General features: G+C 42.5%; 1 protein-coding gene across 4 annotated transcripts in view; it reads left to right on the plus strand.

Moving 5' to 3' along the window:
* Positions 1–2,366, plus strand: part of ADK (adenosine kinase) — a 231,355-nt gene extending 228,989 nt beyond the window's left edge. For all 4 annotated transcript variants that reach the window (XM_030452818.1, XM_030452820.1, XM_030452819.1 and 1 more), the window contains one exon: positions 1,205–2,366. In XM_030452818.1, coding sequence (XP_030308678.1) covers positions 1,205–1,329 — 125 coding nt within the window. In that variant the 3' untranslated portion in view covers positions 1,330–2,366. The remainder of the gene's footprint in view (positions 1–1,204) is intronic.
* The last annotated feature ends 18,088 nt before the right edge of the window (positions 2,367–20,454 follow it).

Raw genomic sequence — 20,454 nt, forward strand, 5'->3', positions numbered from 1 at the left:
AGGCTTCTTTTCACTATCAGTCCTTACTGAGGAGCCAAGATTTGTCTTGGCAGTGCAACAAAACAGGGTCTTTTGCTCACCAGTATTATTCTTCTTCACTAATCTGACCCTATTTTCCATGTTATTTTTAATCTTCAAGGAGCAGCCACTATTGCATAGAATAAAATAATTTTTATCTTATTCTGAAAACATGCTCTAGTATTCCAGGAGAGGACGTATCTTCAAAAGGAGCACAGGTTAAATGAGAGCATCATGATATAATGTAGAGTCTTTGTTCCAACAGGAACCAAGCTGAACAGAGAAAGTGTGTTTGAAAGCCAGCTAGCAAAACATGCCATCTTGACTCAAAATTTGTCATAGGTCAGAAATTGGCACCTGTGAGCTACATAGTGCTTGGGAGAGACATGGTTTCAAGACTAGATTTGTACTGTCAAGGCCCAAGGCCTGTCAGAGTGTGACACAGGAACGTGAAATGGTGGATGAAAGCTTTAAAAAGAACATGTTACAGCTTGCTAGAATTCTGATTTTCCTGGCCAAGTCTCACTTTCCTTCTGTGATTGGATGAGGAAAGATAAATCTGAAACGAATTAGAAAGAGGATAAAAGGGAATAAAGTATTACCTCTAGAATGACAGAGTGGAGTTTTAAATTATAAGATACTAAGTTTACTTTTCACATCTTGAAAGCCTCTTCCAAATTTAAAACACATATTTCACCTCTGCCATAAGTTTTGTCATGCTTTAGATGACAATAGTTTCAGCCAAGAAGAAATGTTTCAGAAACAAGAGGGACTTGATATATAAAAAATAAATTTTGTGCCACTTTTACCCAACTTTTCCAAGTACCTATGATTAATCTCCTTTTAGGACTCTCTGCTTGTATTAATTTAAGGAGGCACTCTGCTTTTCAAAAAACTCAGCTCCCAGTGATTTCTAGGAGTCTGATTTTCACTAATAAAAATTAGTCTTAATTAACTTTTATTTACTTTAAGCTACCAAATGGCAAGTACAGGTAGAGATGAGAGCAGCAGCCCTTCAACTCAGTCGGTCACTCAAGCACAATTCTAGATTCACACTAGCCAGGCTAGCTGTGTACATACAGTGAGGCCAGTATTCCAGTGTTTTGCCCTGTGTCAAACTCAGGCACCCAACAAACCTGATCTAACCATTTTTTTCCTTCTCTTTCCCTCCTGCTTTGTTCCACAGGCTTTCTCTCACAGCTTGTCTATGACCGGCCAGTGACCGAGTGCATCCGGGCAGGACATTATGCAGCCAGTGTCATCATCAAGCGTTCAGGTTGCACCTTCCCAGAGAAGCCTGACTTCCACTGATGCTGGTGGACTGGAGGGATCAAGAGTAATGCCCATGTTGCCATGGGACCGCTGCCTAAAATTTTCCTCCTTCCCTTTCCTCACCTTTCCAATTACCTGCATCAACGCTTCTGTACTTCTGTTCATTGTATTCTAAACAAAATATGTATTTCTATGGTGTTTTCCTTTTCATACCACTACAATGTCTTGGTAGTCTTAACTTTTGAAAGCAGTGCTAGGTGAAGCTTATTCTCTCATCCACCAGAAAAAGATGTTCTGTTGACATGGTTTATAAGGAATTCCCATGTAAATGACACTGCTGATTAACACCATTAAAATACTTGTGTTGAATTATCTAGTTTGTATCCAGCTGTGGCCAAGTCCTACTCAAGTTAAGTGAAATCAACAGATCTGACTTTATTTGTCACTTCACGTTATAAACCAGGAATTGTTCTTTATAGTGGAGTCAAGCAAGTGTAAAGAGCAGTGTAAATGTCCCAGCAATTTCCTATATATCTGAGAGTAGCAGATCTGGCCATCAGATCCAGCCCAGCCTCCATGAAAGTGAAAAGCTATTCTGCCAATCAGTTCAAGACCTGATCTGAAGCTGATGGCATGTGTTCAGTCCTCTTGCAGTGATGTCAGAGGCCTTGGTCTGGCACTGTGTGAGAGCAGGGTGTGGTGCAGAGCCACATTCATCTGTCAGGTGAACGAGCAGACAGGAACTTTGAGGGATTTCAGGGCAGATGCATGAGTTGATAAACAAAAACATACAGATAGAGTCTCTCTCCTCCATGTGAGCTTTCTAGAGGCTGTATTTAACTAAGGTACACATAGTGAAAATGAGGTACAGAAATATTTATGCAGGATATATTGACAGGATATGCCAAACAGAATCTCTGAAACGCACATTTTTAAACTTTTAATTTACTTTGGGTAGTTAAGAAATATGGCAGATTTTGTTTGTATTTACAGTATTGAAAGAGGTGATCTGACACTGCATTCATTACTTTGCTATGTAATTTGATACTGATAAATAAAAAATTGTCATACAGTAACTCCTGGTTTTGTACTGGTATGTGTCTGGCTTTCTTCTACATATTATACAGAAATGGGAGCAGAAAACAGGTGCTTAACCCACAGGATGTGCTAGATCTCAGCATTTGAGACATGACTCTCAGTGTCCAGGTGAGTGCTCAAGGGTGATCTCAGCAGTAAGAAAGGGAAAAAAAGCTCTTCTCCTGTGCTTGTATCACAGGAGAGATGAAAAATTAATGGCTAGGGTTCATCAAAGAATGGTAAGTCAGTGTGGGCTTTGCACTTTCCTGCACAGGAAGGAACTAGGGACTCTCAGAGTCTGAATGCTGTTATTCCAGTTTGTGTACTGCAAAAAGCATGGGGAGAAATCCAGGCTATGATCCCAATTCCTTTTGTTCGACCCAGTATCCAGCAGGATATGTTGGACAACAGGCTCTGTCATCTTAGAGATCTCCTGTTCATCCACAAGTACTGCAAGGAGCTTAAAAGCAGCCACCTCTGAAAATCCTCATGGGTCCCTGGAGCTCCATCCTCACAAGCACAGGTCACAGTAAGTACCATCTGTTCTTCAAGTTCCTGGGCTCACAGTTTGTATCTGAAAAAGGTTGGATGTGCAGGCCTTGTCTATCTGTGGACCTTTTTATGAGTAGCTTTGTGCAAATAAGACTTGTCAAGTTTTTTAATGGTACTACTCTTGCTAGAGTTTTGGGCTTTATATTTGTGTGCCAGGGGAGGTTTAGGTTAGATATTAGAAAGAATTTCTTCACGGAGAGGGTGATCAGGCTATGGAATGGACTGCCCGGTGAGGTGGTAGATTCTCCGTCCCTGGAGACATTTAAAAAAAGACTGGATGTGGCACTCAGTGCCATGGTCTAGCAACTGCTCCGGTGGGTCAAGGGTTGGACTTGATGATCTCTGAGGTCCCTTCCAACCCGGCTAATTCTATGATTCTGTGATTTCTCATGCTGTAGCACAGGAGAGAGAAAGAGGTATGAATGAATTCAAGTGAAAATGGAACTGCAAACAAAACTGAAAGAGGTTACAGTGTGCACAGTCTTCAGGCTGCAAGGTTTGATCAGAAGAATGTTATTTTTTACATCTCAGGTTAGTTTTTAATTCTTTAACTTGATGTATCCATGTGATATATTTTGCTCAAGAAAAGCTGGTGGGCTGAGAAAGGATGTGTTGCAGCCCTTGCTTTTAATGCATGGTCACAAGTGCCACACCACACTTGCTGTGTGAATTTGGCTATGAGTAAGCAAAACCACAGTGGTCTAGTGGTTACATTTGCTGTTCCCTTTTCTCTGCTTCCGTGGCACTTTCCATTCCTTTTGAAGCAACTTTATCAATGTTCTGGCCAGATAATTATGGCCTGTTCAAAACAGAATATAAATATGTAAGCATTCTTTACTGTACCAATGAAAGTACAAGAGATCATCACTAGTGTAAAGGAAGGTAGTCATAACACAGAAGGGGGTTCTTATTTTCTCTAGGCTATTCCTTGTTTTCAATTCCAGAAGTGAGAGAGTCGAGTCAGAGGTTCTGTTCTGAGCTTTTCCACTGCTGTGCATGGTGAGCTTGGGCTTCTGACATTTGGCTCTGAGTGTCAGCTACAAAGCATGATTTGAAGCCAGTGGGAGCAGCTGAGGAATAAAGTACAAGCCAATTCATGGAAGGGCATCAGAGGCTGACCTGCTCTATTTAGCCATTCATTATTTCTCCAATATCTGTCAATAGATAGTTTGGGATGATACATAGATACTTAGAAACGTATTGCCAGATAGTAACTTCAATTTGTGCTATTGAATTGCCTGACGATTTCATTCTGGATTCTTTTCAGGATCTGTGTTTCTTTCCTGCTTCTCACTAACAAAGGTTTGGTGGTTTGTTTTGATTTTTTTTTTTAATCTATGTAATGGGTAATGGTGCCCTCCTTAATATCCTCTCTTACAAATACTCTTCCTCCCTCTGTGGTCCTCTACCAGCTTATTCCACAAAGAGGCATGTTAGGAAACTGAGCTTCCTGGAAAATGTTGTGGGAAGAGTTGTCTGCCAGTGGCACGTGACACTGTCTCAAACCCCAGATGGGATAACTGAAGTGAGTCTTGTCACTGAGCTTGAGTTGTGATGCAAACCCAGAGTGCTTCCCTGGGTTACTTCAGGAAAACAGAGATTGGAAATACATTTCCCAGTAGCCAGAATGTATCACTCTCACTCAGATAAAACTCTTGACTTCTGCTGGAAATAAGAGTGTATCTCCTGTGCCCATCATCATGCATTTTAGGCTTGTTTTAGTACCACATCAGTGGGTAGCAATGCTGCTGAGATGAGATGAGCAGGCAAGGAAGTAGGCCCAGTATTCAGAAAGTCCTGGGCTCAATAGCTGAGAAGAATTAAGATTTGGGAATCAGGAAATAAAAGCTGTGTTCCCATTTCTGCAGGTGAGCTACTTTGTTACTTTGGGCAGATCGTTCCCTTCTCCCAGTTTGTTTCTCTCCATAAAGAAGATGGTAAGCTCAATTAGATGGTAAGGTCAAGAGGTGAGGGTGGTAAGAAATTCAAATAGGGCGGTATCAGCCACATCTCTGCCTGTACTCATTGCTGGTCTGTTTTCCTTTTGCACATGTACCTAAAGCTATTTGTTTACCCTTAAAAGGTAGTAATACATAAAAGCAAAATATGCTACATGAAAATGACAATAGAAATGCACACTGCCTTAAGATGACGACTCTGGGAACAATCTTTAATTTAAAGGGTCTTATCCAGAGTTTTCATAAAGAACTGTTAATTAAAAGTGTGATGACATGTTTGGGATTTAAAGGAAATAATTCTGCGAAGGATTTATAGCAATCACAGCTCCAGAGCATTAGGATTACAGATCCTTGTGCTGTTCCTTTTCAGCGACCATGTGATTGGCCTGCTGTTAAATATAGCTCCCATTTAGTGAATTGAGACAGGCATGGGAAAGGTAGGGATAGTTTCCCTTTAACCAGCGGGATTTCAGAGGTGTGGGAGATTATACAATTCATTAGTTTTTACATAAGATCAAAGGGAGAGAGGAAGTCTTAATTTGGGCACCAACTGCTCCTGTCTGAAAGTCTTGCAGATTAAATGAGAAGAGAACATGTGCAGTGCTAACTGCTTGTATTAGAGCACGAGCTTATTGTTTTATATCTCACTAACTCATTGTTCTCTTCCTGGAGATAATTCTCATACTTAAGACCTTTGGAGATAGTTGTGTCTATTGTGAATACTTCACCAACCAACTGGCTCAGAGGTTATTGCCTAAGCATCTCTCCCTTGGTCTAATCCCCTGCAAGGTTTTTTTCTGAGCAGTGTTGTTAATCTGAAATGACTGCTAACTGACTCCAGTGTCAAACATTATTCATTATGTGCTTTAAATGCTTCCTGCAGAGGCCAAAATAAATTTTGCTTTTTAAAAGCAGACCACAAGGAGTGCCTGTGTAGGATATTTCCTAAAAGATTAGACTCAAAAAGGCAGCTAAGATGATGAGGGGGGGGGAAAAAAAACAATCTGTGCTCAAAACAAAGCTTCACAATTTAACCAGAGACAAACAAAATGGACAAACCTCCATTACCAAGAACCCCAGTTTTCTTACAGAATTATCTGTAAGCTCTTCCTGTGAGAGAAAACATGCATCCTTGCAGGGCAGAAGAAATACTTCAGTAAAGGCATGGAATCAGCAATCTTATTAGGAAATGAAGGCCAAATAAGCAAATGTTTTCAAAGCAGTAATTCTTTTGTGTCTTGGTTTTTTTTCAGGTGTCCCTGGTGTTGGCAGAAAGCGAGAGGGGTTTTTTGTGTCAATGGCACTGACAGGCCTTGCATGCGTAATGACAGTATGGGAAGAGAGACAGACAGATAGATTTGAATAGCAATAAGGTGGGTTTTCTTCCAGTGTGAAAAGAGCATGGGATTCATGTGTATTGAGATGAAGTATAGCCTTGTTGCACAGTGCAAATATTTAATACTGTTCTAACTATCCCTTGGTTATTGGAGTGTGACAGTTAATAGCCGTCAGCTGCCAAAAGCAGTGAACAGTTTGGTTCCCTAAAAAGAAAATGAAAAGTTAAAAAATGAAGCCAAGTCAGACTAAAAACCTACAAATCATAAATGTGCTATAGCTTAGCGGGCAGATTCATCTCTAAAGTTCAGAGCCATGTTGATCTGAGTTGCTTCTCAAATGAGGGGGGGATTGAGTATGTCTGTCTTCCAGTCCTAGCTTTGCCAGGTACTCACAGGCAAGTTTTGGCTGGGTTTTCTGCCTCCCGAGTCCCTGTAACTCCCTAGTGATGTTTGTAAAGGAGGTTGAGTAAAGGCTGGAGTGAATGAAGGCCAAGCACTGTCATTATTCTGGATCAAATATCTCAAGTCAGTGGTGCAGTGTAAATGCATCGAAAAATGGAAGAGCTTCTAAACTAAGCGTGAGAGAAATTGTGTGCTTGGAAGGTCTCCTGGCCTGTCATGCCATGGAGATGTTAATATCAGTGTAAAATATTGCTCCAAAAGAAGCATTACAGTGCAATAACAGCATATGAGAGAATATTTCAAGAAATAGATTTAGCTCAAAAATCACCTCTCATGCTATGTATTATTTTTCTTACTCGGGCTAGAAGTAACACTTCACTGTGCTTAAAAATTGCTCTTCTGAACATACCTACTTTTTAGGTCCTTAGCAACAGTCTCATTCCCTCTTTCCCTACGTGTTTGCTGGCTGTTCTTATGTGGGGGTAAGTGCCAAAGGGTTGTGATTGGAAGGCCATGCTCTCCAGGCTGCCTGTGTTGCCTGCATGTCTCCAGAGGACAAGTTAGAGTAAGAGCTCCAGTGATGCTCTGCAGGCACCTCTGCTGGTTCCACAGAGTAAGTAGGACAGGCCGTACCTACTCAAAGGCTGTTAGCCATCTAAAGCAGGAATAGAGAGAGGGGACTGCTCTTGGCCTTTCCCCTTTGTTGGTATTGCACTTTTCACAGAAAGGCAAGAGGAGGGAAAACATATAACCAACAGGTAAATAAAGCAGCAAAATCTGTAACCATCAGTGGAATCATGCACATTTAAATTACTCTGATCTCAGTTTCTTAAAATTATTTGGATCACAGGTCAGTGATGATTCTTCTGATCTCTCCAGATTAGTATTTGTAGATACTGCACAAACCTTGTTTGCTCCTCTGCTGTTTGGGCAGCACTTCCTACACAACCCTTTGTTTCTGTAGGATTGCCAAATAGCTTCCTTTAAAAAATAGGTCTGGGTTTTCTAAAGGGTTCAGCAGTTACCAGTCACAAAGGGTTTTCACAAAAATTAGATTTTGAGTATCAGTGAATTATAAATGAAATCATAGATCCAGCTTTGGGATTCATTTTCAGGGATATCACCTATTGGTGGGACTATTAATGGCACCCAGATAACTTGCAGATTTTTCAGGGTTCTTCTATCAGCCTATCACATGGACAGACCTATTTTAGTCTGGCCTGTCCTAAAGCATAGCCAGCTGCTGTGGCTGTCTTGCAGGGTGAGGACAAAGCACTTTCCTATTCATCTCCCAAGGTCAGTACAATAACAAACACATTTTATGTCTGATAGTGAAAAGCATTTATCAGTGCAACTTTTGCATCCCATAAATGGCCACAGATTTCAGAAAATGAACACTGTAGACTTAGGGAAGGTTGTAGTCTAGATAAATGGTGGTTTGTGTGTATCATGAACACATACATGATACATTTCCTTGCCTAAAATTAGCAGTAAAACAGCCTCCTGAGGTTTGATGTTTATTATGCACCAGAGTGTTGCAGGACAAAGCAAGAAACAAGATTTTAACACACAGGCTGGCAAATTCAGCTTAGGAAAGGAAGAAATTAATTTGGAATGACTTGTCATAGTATGTTTACTATAGAAATTTATGCCAGCTCAGAAGTTAGCCCTTCTAGCCCCCAGCAGTAGCAGCTTAAAATCAGCCATGAGAGTCTCACAGAGTAGGAAGATATTTGAGTTCCTGTGAGCCTCAGAGTTCTGCCCTGAAAAGAAGTCTCACACATCATTGTCTCAAAGAAAAAAAGATAGATTGTAAGTGTGCTTGGATATTAACTTGCACAGAACCAGCTGCACCTTAGCAGTTTGGGTTGACATGCAGAACTACAGTGTGACATAGCTGCACACCTCAGCCTAACACAGGGTCTGCTTGTCCCTCTCAATCCTGCCTATAGAGTCACAAGTAGCATGTTTTATTTATCCTAGACTTGGAATTTTTTCCTAATGACCTCATTTTTCTAAAGATAAAGCAGTGATATGGAGAATATCTCTTCAGTGTCATAGTTCAAACCTTCTGAGACAGTCAGCTCCCCTGAAGACTCACTCACCCTTTGCTGAACTGATAATGGAAGAACTACTTTGTGCTAAAAAGGCCAGTGAGATTGCCAATGGTCCGTTGTTGCTGATGCCTCTTCCCATGTTTCACACTGGAGTGAGGAGTCAACTCTGTTAAACCAGCAGGCAGCCCTACTAAAGGACTAACCTTTTTTCTTCCATTGGCTTTAATTCTTGTTTTCCAATTTTCCGTGGATATATCCCAGCCCTGTACTGGCCCATCGTGATGCTGTGACCCCAAAAGGGATCAGAGCATGGAGCATTTTGACACTGCAGCCCCAGATTGTGGCTGGATGAAGGTGAGTAGTGCACAGAGCAGCAAGGATCACGGGGGGCTTGGTTTACTTTCCCCTCCAAACACAACTGGAAAAAGAAAACAGAGACAAATGCCTGTTGCAGTGGTGTCTTGCCTCTCTGTTCTGCTCATTTAGCTCAGGCTAATGATTCCTTTTGGCTGCCTCTCCCCCTCCAAACTATAGCTGTGAATATTCATCTTTAAAAGTAAAGCACCATAGAAGTGGGGCCTCTGTACAGGACTCTCACTGGCTGCCACTCCTGCTGACAAAAAGGATTGCAAGAAGCAAGAATTTGAATAAAGGACAAACGTCACATATGCTGTGTGCTATGGAGGACAAATGCTGAATACAAAATATGTTTAATTGCTGAGTTAATTATCTCACTAAAGTCTAAATGTTGTTTTTTGGCACTCCCCCCACACACACTCAGTTGTTTACTTTTATCAGTTAGAAAATAAAAAATCAATGTCATGAAAAACATAATTATATTCCTACTAATCTGGAGTGTTTTCTCATTTGAGTACTGCAGTCTGATGCATTTTATCACTTTCCATCAGATTATAGCAGTGGAAATTGCCAGCTAAAAGCTACGGCTTCAGAGCAAAAAAGGGGAAGAAGGAAACCCACCCCAGAGCCATGTGCCTTGCCAATCAAATCTTATTCCTAATGACAAAGCTTCTGCGATTTCCTTTCTGACAATATATGAATAGCTAGTGAATAATTGGTTCAACAGGAGCTTCATTAAAGTCCAAGAGAGAAAGCAGGATCTTTCATGTGAATAATTTGGAATGATTGGTAAAGATGAGGCATTATTACAGGATTGCCTTCTGCTCCACAGTCAGAAATATGCAGCCTCTTCCTTGCTGAAGTGTGAAAACATTTTGTAAATAGTTCCAGCTACTCCCAAGTGGTGGATGATCTTGCTACTTAGTGAAATGACTTTTTGGTTGCTGTTTCTGGATTAAATGCACCCATTCTCTACACAAATGGAAAGTAATTGAGCCTTGTCTGGGGAGCCCAGCTGCAGACTCATCCTCCCACTCCCAGCTTGAACGGTTTTGATGGAAGCTTTGGGTGCTTCTCCTCCACCACTGCAGCACAGAGGGCAGTGACACTGACCCCCAGAAACCCAGACTGTGTGCCCCTGCTCACCCCACTGCACTGCTTCACTCCCTACCACCCAGTCTAAGTGCATCAGCCTGTCCTCAATGGCTCTGCCACCACTGTATCTCTGGGGGGCACTACAGAAAGCTCAGCCTGGCACCTGGTCAGGTCCATGATAGGAGCCCAGGCCTGCCAGGCCCAATATTCCTGACTAGAGCCAATGAACCTCATGGCCTTGCTTGGGATTTTGGTTTGTACTTAGATTTGCCATAGGGCATCCCAAACTCTATAAGAACCTCAAATTTTGCCAAGAAATCTTAAAAAAGGAAAGACCAGTTAGTTTCTTTACCCTGCAATAACAGACACTTCACCTCACATGAAAAATTATTCTGGCAGCCCCTGAGCTGAGTGGCCCAACTCAAGCCATCTAAGATGGATGTGACCTTCACATGGAGAAACTCAGCAACAGGGCAGCCAACTCCTTGTCTGTACCCCTGAGGATAATGAAGCTTTCTCCAATATCTTGTCTTAAGGCTTCACCTGTGAAGCTTTAAATCAGTCACTGCATTAAAACATCACTTTGAAGATAATCTCATAGGATCATTCAGTCTTGTGGTAATGCATTGTTAGTAAGGCACTGTTTGGGGGGTTAGGGGCTCATCCTCTCTTACTGGCTGTTGAGCTTTTTCTAGGTGAAGTTGGAGAAGGCCTTTAGCAGCACTAGTATGGCTCACAGTGCCCCAAAAAACGAAACCCACATGCCAGCTGGATTCTTCCTCAGGAGATTCAGCAGGCTGTGGCAGGACCATTGTGTAAAAGCTGGTCTCAAGGAGAGAATAGTGAATGAACATCTGCTGAGAGTGACCATGTATGTGCCAGTGGACACACATGCCCTTCTGTTCTGGCCTCTGACTGTTTTGACAGGAGCCAAAAATCAGGGAATGTATTTTTTCACCCAGTGTACCCACTTTAGCTCAGCACAGTTATGCTAATGTACAGAGACATACGCTACCTGCCAGAATTTGGTTAATTTCTGCCAAATTAATGACTGCAATAAATAACAACAGCAATGCTGAACATGATCCTTCTCCTCTAGGCAATGAATAAAACGGTCTTCCCAATTCAGAGGCTGTGGCCTGATGTCAAGTGGCTGCAACCCAGCCAGCTCAGAGCAGCTGAGGAGGCTGCAGATACCAGAAGAGATTCACTGCAGGGTAACTGAGGGAGGGAGAAGTGAGTTTCCTGTGTGATGAGTGCTCATTTGCATGCACAACAGTTAACCTGAGCTCTCCCTTTGCCGTGCTGAGGCTTCTCACCCCATGTGTGCTTGCAGTGTGGAGCACCACACTATCACTATCCCTGCAGAAATGAGAATTTCCAGAGGGTCTGGAGCCTTGGCAGACCTTTCTCTGCAGTTTTTGAGTTTACAGACTATGTCCATGTTCATTTTAACATCCTTACAGCCTACTTTTTGAACTATTTACCCCACTTCTTTCTCTTTTCACAGGTCTTTGTGTCACCCGAGTGTGCTCTGCTGGCATTAAATAGCCTTGTTGGAGAGCTGAGAACTGCTAGTATCAGGATTAATACAGTAAAAAACACCAACAAACTCAGGGCATGCAGAACAGTGAGCAGGCTTTCTGTGAACAGTTTTGCCATTCATTACCAAAAAGAAAAGATTTGTCATCACGCTTCCCCAGAATGTTTTTACAATGGCAGCTGCTACCTGAGCTGGTATTTGGGTTGCTGAGCAAGTGAGCAGCATCCTAAGGAAATAAACACACAGGCAGGTGTGCAACCATGCTCATTTGCTGCTTTTTGAGGGCAGGAGAAGGGTGATGTAATTAGCTAACACATGTTTAAATTTTTAATTAAGAGTTTTAATGGATTATTCCCTGCCTACCAGAACACACGTGCTCTTACTTTCTTGCTGTTTTAGGCTGGGTTCCTAAGGAAACCAGGCTTAGTCAGTCATGCTGCCTGCCAGCCAGCCTTCCTTCCTAATCAGTGTTGAACTCTTTGGGGTTCATGGCAGGCAAACACCATTTTTGTGGTAAAATCATGACTGCATCACAACACAGTGGTAGAAAAAGGCCTGAGGAGCTGCTGCAATAGGCACAAAAAACTTCTTCCAGGAGCAGGGCCCAAGCTTCCAACAAAATCAGCCAGGGGAGGCAAGGAGAAAGCATGAGAGGAAAGCTGGGAAAAAAGAAAAGAGCATCCTGACATGATGACCATAGTTGTCCTGATATCCCTCTGACTTATTTTTTTAAAAGGTTTTTTTTAATGTTTTTTGAGTCCCATAACACTTGCTCTCTGCAGTGGCAGTGTGATACAGGTTGCAGCTGAGGTTGTAGGAGCACACAGCTGAAAGCTCCATTGGGCTCTAGGAGTTATAAGTACCACATGCTCACACAAGATGTGTTGTTCTACTTGTGAATTAATGGCATTTATTTCCAGGATGTCTCTATATGTTGGGTATAGAAAGGCTGGAGGATTAAGAAAAGAAGTTAACAAAGTTTCTGTCCCTGTCTTATCACTGAGAGAGGGGGAGAATATCATCATAGAATCATAGAATTAGCCGGGTTGGAAGGGACCTCAGAGATCATCTAGTCCAACCCTTGACCCACCGGAGCAGTTGCTAGACCATGGCACTGAGTGCCACATCCAGTCTTTTTTTAAATGTCTCCAGGGACAGAGAATCTACCACCTCACCGGGCAGTCCATTCCATAGCCTGATCACCCTCTCCGTGAAGAAATTCTTTCTAATATCTAACCTAAACCTCCCCTGGCACAACTTAAGACTGTGTCCTCTTGTCTTGTTGAAGGTCGTCTGTGAAAAGAGTCCAGTTCCCACCTCGCTACAGCCTCCTTTCAGGTAGTTGTAGACAGCAATGAGGTCTCCCCTGAGCCTCCTCTTCTTCAGGCTGAACAGCCCCAGCTCTCTCAGCCTCTCCTCATAGGGCCTGTGCTCAAGTCCCTTCACCAGCCTGGTTGCTCTCCTTTGGACCTGTTCCAGGACCTCTACATCCTTCCTAAACTGAGGGGCCCAGAACTGGACACAGTACTCGAGGTGTGGCCTAACCAGCGCTGAGTACAGGGGAAGAATCACCTCCCTGGACCTGCTGGTGATGCTGTTTTTGATACAGGCCAGGATGCCATTGGCCTTCTTGGCCACCTGGGCACACTGCTGGCTCATGTTCAGTTTCTTGTCGATGCAGACTCCCAGGTCCCTTTCTGCCTGGCTGCTCTCCAGCCACTCTGTCCCCAGCCTGTAGCGCTGCATGGGGTTGTTGTGGCCAAAGTGCAGGACCTGGCACTTGGCCTTGTTGAACCTCATCCCGTTGGAATCGGCCCAGCTCTCCAGTCTGTCCAGGTCCCTCTGCAGAGCCCTCCTGCCTTCCAGTTGGTCCACACTTCCTCCCAGCTTGGTGTCATCTGCGAATTTGCTGATGATGGACTCAATCCCTTCGTCTAAGTCGTCGATAAAGATATTAAACAGAACTGGGCCCAATACTGATCCCTGGGGGATATGTAAGACTATTAATTTTTCTCCTTCCATGGCTCAGTAGAGTAAGTGGTAGGTTTGATTCCTGGCTGAATCCACCATTTCTGTTCTTCTGTGAAGGAAAATGGGTTAACATTTTTGCTGAGATCATCAGTCTTTAAAGCTGTGGAGATTTTGAGAACAGCCTGTCAGGGAGCAGAAAGAGCTGGCTCTCTGCAAGGGAAGGTGAACTGGGAGCTGAGCACAGAAACCCAGCTGGCAGGGCAGGAGTCTCACCAGCCCCAGAAAGGGAGGTCCAGTGAGGGTAACAGTGATCAGGCACAGCCCAGTGAGTACCAGGCAGGTTTAAGGTGATAAAGATGGTCTGAGATCAGGCTGAAAGTCAGCTGCAGGTCAGGATCTAGGTCCAGAGCAATGGGCCTAAAGCCAAGGGCAGGCATGGCTGTGACAGAGCAGGAGCTTTAGCTCACGTGGGGGCCAAATAGAAGGGGCTTAACTTAAAAGCAGGTCCCAGAGGAAGTGGTATCAGCCCTGGCTGAGGCCTCCCTGCAGCACTGGGTCCAAGGCCAGCAAAGGAGGTGAGGCAGCTTTCAGCTGAGCTAGCTCCAAGTTGGCCCTGAGCCCAGGCAGCCAAAGGGCCAGGAGGGGGGATGCTCTCAGGGCCCTTAGCCCTCGTCTCTCCCTGTTTGCTCTTGCTGAAGCATGGAGGAAAAAGTTGGAAAGTTGCTGTGTGATGTGGAATGGTCCCTGATGGCTTTAAAACCCATAATCTTCCCTTTTGCATTTAAGCTTGCCAGATATAACTGCTGCTTGTTGCCTGGTGGTCCAGCAAATGGTTTTTCCAACCCTAAGGAGTCTGAGGAAATCATGAGTCTACTCAGCACCTGCTGGGGAACACTCTGGTGGATATAGGATGGAGAGGACACTGGTCCTAAACACAAGGTAAGATGGATGACCACCTGGGAAGTCTGAAGTGCAGAGTCATAAATATTAAATGGCAGAAACTGAACAACCAGAAATTAAGCACATTGTTACAGAGAAACAGGAATTTAAAAGAAAAAAAATATCACCCAACTCTTGCTCTATGTGCTTAGTTTAAGCAGGAAAATTATTTTACTGCATTTGTACAGCAGGGGTACAGAGCTGCTTCTGTACTCTTGGAGTTGTACAAACTCACCCAGCAGCTGGACTGGGGTCTGTCTTGGGATCTGAGCTCTCAGCAAGTCCCAGCACAGCACAAGGAGTGTTGCAAACCAAACTGCCAGGGAACTCCTAGCACCAAATTACAAGATTCTTGTCCCATTATTGGGATTTGCATATTTGTTTTGATTGTTTCACTGCAGAATACCTCCATGAAGCTACAAAGGATTTATTTGACATCTATTGCTAACAGGTTTTTCTACACCATTCACCAATGTAATGGTTTGTGTGCCTTCTGTTCTATTTACTACCTGAATTATCCATGCATTAACACAGTTTACAATGACTTTTATTTTTGTTCCTGCTGCATCCTGACTTTGTGGGTAACTTTGCTTATGAATTCTTCCTCATCTGCTTGCTAAAGGTAATGCTTTGTTCTGCACCAGCACTGCCCTGCTAAACTGCATCACACTTCTCTAAAGAAGGGCCATAACTTTAGCTGCATTTGCAGGAGAGCCTGAGGAGGGATGAGCAGTGGCACTGGGACAGCAGTTTCTGTTTGAGACTGCTTCAATTCTGGAGCACGACATATCCCTAAAGGTCTTTCCTACAGTGGCACCTCTGTCAGAGCTGCTGTTTGAGAGATGCACTGAGTCTTTTGTTCAGACTTGTGGCAAAAGGTGTATTTCCACTTCAATCCAATAAGACTCAGTCTGAACCCAGTTGGAGAAACAGTCTGGGAGTCTTAGGATCTCTCCCCCTTTCCCCTGAAATGCTCTTTTTTAATGAGCACAAATGTTCTAGGAGCAGAAAGAAATTGTTCATGTTATGACTCTCTTCTCAATTTGGGGTTTATAATTTTGGTCTTAATCTTGTTACTACGACTTTGGTGGTAATCTGCTTTATTGTTTCATTTACATTATTTTAATAGCCTATATATAAACCCATTATAACATAACTGCACTAGAAGTATGTATGTATATGCATGTATGAGCTTGTGTCAACAGTTCTATAAAGATTTGAAGTACTTCGGGTTTTAAAATTAAAGTTGTGTTCCTAGATTTTTAACTGTGGTGCCAGCTTTTCAAGATCCTAAAATAATCAGAATAATTTAGGAGCAATACTGTGTTGGACTTCAGGAAGAATTACAAGATGCAACATCAAAATGCAGCACGGAATGGAAAACATAAGATGAACCTTGGGTTTTACTGTTATTTGAAATTATATGAAATAGAAAATGATCTGAAATAAACATGCAAAAAAAAAAAATCAGATAACAGCAGCTGCTGTTGTATAGAATGGAAATAAGGACAAATCTTCTAGGCTGCCTTTGAACAGGAAAGCATATATCAAGAACTGAAGAGAATGGGAATATTTGGCTGGACTTAAGGTTGGTTCTAATAATGGTTTTTCCAAAAGACTATTTGAATTCTTATAGTTAAAAAAATTTGCCACTCTTTCTCCATGTGCAATTTATAAATCAAAAGGTGATATAAATTGCAAAAAGTCCTAAAAGTATTGGGAGGAGTTTTCCAGAGAGCATCCAAGAAGCTGGAAATGTCACTGCCCCTTTAATTTAGCCCCACCAATACAGAGCTTTTACTGTGCTTTGCCTTCGTTGGAACTGCTCAGATATTCAGATGTTTGCAGCAGCATTTTTGGGCATGGCAGACTCTGGCAATGTGGTTGGTTTTCTTTCCCCTGGCAGTGCAAATACACTCCACTGATGCAAAACTGAGCCCACTTAGTGCAGATTATCACACTGAAATAGCCTCATCAGTGCAAGCACCCAGCATCCTCTTACCCAGGCTGTAATAAGATCTCAATGACATATACAAGGGTTTGACATGGGATCGGGTTGTTATTTGTGTAACATTCAAGTCCTGCTTTATGTGGCAGGCAAATATCTGGCACTCTTCATGGCATTTATTTAGAAAGAAAACTTGAAAACAGGGCATGTAAGCCTGACTAGCCTCACCTGATGCCTCCTACCCTCCCCAGGGTATTATTTCAGCTCAACCCTAGGCTATGGAGTAGGAGTGCTGGTTTCTAGCTCAGCTACAGCCACACCTGTGCCTGGCCATGGCTCCTGTTTATCCTAACCCCAGCCCACAGGCTCCATTTCCAGCTTGACCTTGACTTTGGCCTTGCCTCATTGCTCTGGAACTGTCTGGTCATGACTGCATCCAACCTGACGTGTGGATCACCTGCCTGGCTTGACCTTGGACCTGCATCTTCACCTTAGACTTGCCTGGTGAGCTTAACTTTTGCTTAAACCTGGCTCTGATCTTGGGGTCTGCCCTATCCTGCTCCTTTGCTGACAATCCTGGGATATTCCTGGGTTGCAGGAAGCAACTGGCCCTTACTGCTCCTTGACATTGTACCAGCAACTCATTGTGTGTGCCCAGGAACAAGAGAATGAAATGAAAAGATGAGTTACAAACTCAAGGAAATTTGTTAATAATGGAAGCAGTGACTCAGCAGCCTTGCCACCATCAAGATGTGCCACATGAAGGAATTTTTTCTAGTTTGTCTCAGACCCTGCTTCAGCAGTAAGAAATATAGATCATGAATTAATTAGAAACCATTCTGTTGCATGATCATAAAATTGTTTTTCTTTCCATGAATGGATGTAACTCATCTGTCTCTATCACAAGTGCTCAAATTTGTCTCTGAATTGGACTCAGGGCCTCCTAAGTTTCAGATTGTCCCTCATTAGGGATTTTAAAATTATACGTGTGGTTCTGACAGTTTCAGTCTTTTGGGGCTCTAAGTGTTTCTAGCAATTGGAGAGAATAATTCTGCCTTCTGAAATACAGCCATAAGGCTCCCCATCTACGAAAGCAACCTTGTACCTTGAACAGTTGACAGGCTACTTCTGCCCAGCACTGCAGCAGAGGACAAGGTAGAGTAGAAGCAGGACCATGGGCTGAAAGCACAAGCCCTGAGGGACCTGCCAGCTCCAGCTCTTTTTGAGTTCTTCCAATGCCCCTCAGCTGAGCAGCACTGCACCCTAAGCCTCCTTTTTCCCCGAACTTGGAATTATTGCTGTGCTCCATTTTAATTCATCATGAGAGAAGAAGGCAGACTTTTGTCCCTAGCAGACAGTCTGTCTGTCTTGAAGTATAGCCAAGTTAGGAGTGTCAATTTTCTGGACACATGATAAAGACACCATTGGCAGGAAGATTTGGTATGTAGTGGTGCTTTTTAGTAGGGATGGAGGATGATTTTATTTCCTCACTGCACATTTTGTGGTCTGTCACACCTTGTGATCTAACAGAAAAGAAAAAATCTTGTACTTAGCCTCACCAGTTCATAAAGCTGTGCTGAAGAACTTAAGATAATACTGAAACCAACTGTTGTTTAAATCCACATGGATCGTGTAATGTCTAAAAGCTCCTTTCCCCACAACATGAAGGAGATGAATTTTAAAAACAAACAAAGAGGCACGCAGGCAGCTTCCCCAAGGTCAACATGTAGTCATTCAACTCAAGAAGTCTGTAAAGAACAACACACTAAATATTGCTGGCCTCATGATGGAGATCACAGTGGTGTCAGTTCTCAAATCAAAGAGAAATAAAGGGTCATGTTCCTGTCCCAGGAGGAGGCAATTGGTTTTGAAGGGATGTCAACCTAGAAATTTCAAATACAAACATGTACATGTGCCAGTAAAGACTTCTGAATGTATCAATATCCTTTCTCCAGATTGGACAATGTAGCACAAACCCTCTTTGGCACAACTGGATGTGGTGGTGTTTGCTTGGCTCTTACAGCTAAAAAGTATTTCAAAATAGGTAAGAATAAGTGGCTACAGGTTGCTTAATTGGTTACTAATGAGAAATATGGCAGTTGCTTACCCAAGATAACCATTTGCAGTAAACACTAATAAAGGAGAAGAACGGATTTAGGACTATAATTAGTGCTGCAATGGCTTAAAGCCCAGTAGAGAAAGACTTAAACTGACCATGAAGGAAAAAAACACCTGAAAGCAGTGAGGTGGTTTTATTCTATGAAATGCTAGGGAGGCATTGAGGGAACCTCCACTCAGGTAATTTTAAGGCAGCTTATTGAGAGAAGATGAGTTACATTTATTCTGGACATTCATTTGCAGGTCATCTTTAAATCTTAGCTCTAAAGAACACATTTTAGGGAGTGATGCTGCTGAAAGAAATTCAATTTGCCAGCTTTTCCTCATTTGGATCTATGTTCTCTGCTTCCTTTCTATACTTAAAGAACTAAATCACCAACCCAAAACAAGCAACTCCTTTCCTCCTACCTTCACTCAAAAGGAAGGGGAAAAAAACCCCAAACCTATCAGAAGAATTACAAAGATAATTTTAACTAGATAAAATCAAGGAAATTTCAAATTTAAGTAGGCCCTTCTGTTTAAACAGTGGTTAATGCTGTCACTGATTATAATCACAGTAGTGCCTAGATGTCTTAGCTGAGATTAGGAGGGGAGGGGGGGAATAATGTCACTTTCTTTATACTCTAGATTAAAAAGACAGTCAAAGGAGGTATTACTGTCTCTGTATGATAGAAGATGAAACTCTGGGAGGTTAAGCGACTTACTGATAGCAAGTCTGTAAGAAAGAGAAAACAAAGCCAGAGCTTCTGAGTTTCAGATTGTTCCTTTATTTCCAACTATTTCCCTCTGTCAGGCAGCTTTGTTGGGGCAGGGCTCTGAGAGGGTTTGCTGTTACTTGACCAGTCCCTTGCTGCCTACCCAAAGTGGGAACTGCTGTGCTCGGATCAGCTGGGCTTTGTGGCAGGAATTGGAGCCAGTTAACGTGGCTGGCTGTGGGTTAATTCTTTATGAAATGAGATTGTTGTTCATGTGTGTCATGCAACAGCACTCAGGAGACCCCATTTTGATTGCTTGCGTTACCAGCTGGGAAGTCAGAAGTTTGTAATTTTAGAAGCAAAAGGAGAAATGTAATTTCCTGGACTATAGATGAGGGGTTTTTTTAAAGCAATTATCCAATGTCTATAGAGTCAACATGTAAACTCCGTGCTAATTCATTTCTAAGAGGTTAATTGTTATAATAGGAAAAAACCTCATAGGCAGCAATTGAAATTGAGTGGGTTCATCACTATGTTCAGAACCCCCCCCCCTGCCCTCAAGCTGAACAGTTCTAATAATCCCCAGCATTTATATAGACAGGAGCATTTCTGAGCTCCAAGTCTGCTTCATCAAGAGACAGGTTAATATTTTGAATATTTAACAAACAGGAAAACTACAGCAAGGAGCTTTCAGCAAGACTAGAAAGAGTACCACATGTTTAAAAGTTAAAAGATTCTGCTGCCCACTATAGTATTTAATAATTTTAGCCATATTATGTTCCATTAGACTATTTGCCTCTGATAGCTCTGGATAGCTAGGGATTTGAAGATAAGGAAAGTTTAAAAAAAAGACAAGTGAAACCCTGAAAGAAACAAAGGACATGTAGGCTGAGTGGGCAAAGGGATGGGGAAAAGAATGCTCTACTGGAAGTTTCTGGGTTTTAGGAATATATTGTTTCTGTGTACAATACCTCTGTGAGGATGTCAGTACTATTTTACAAATAGTAATGGTTTATTTTTACACGTTCCTTCTGCAGAAGGTAAATAAAAATAGCTTATTTACTGTCTTTCCTGAAATGGCTACGTGTAGGCACAGAAATTCAGGGCCTGATTTT

The sequence above is a fragment of the Calypte anna genome, chromosome 6, assembly GCF_003957555.1.
Source record: "Calypte anna isolate BGI_N300 chromosome 6, bCalAnn1_v1.p, whole genome shotgun sequence".
In the NCBI taxonomy this organism is placed as follows: Eukaryota; Metazoa; Chordata; class Aves; order Apodiformes; family Trochilidae; genus Calypte; species Calypte anna.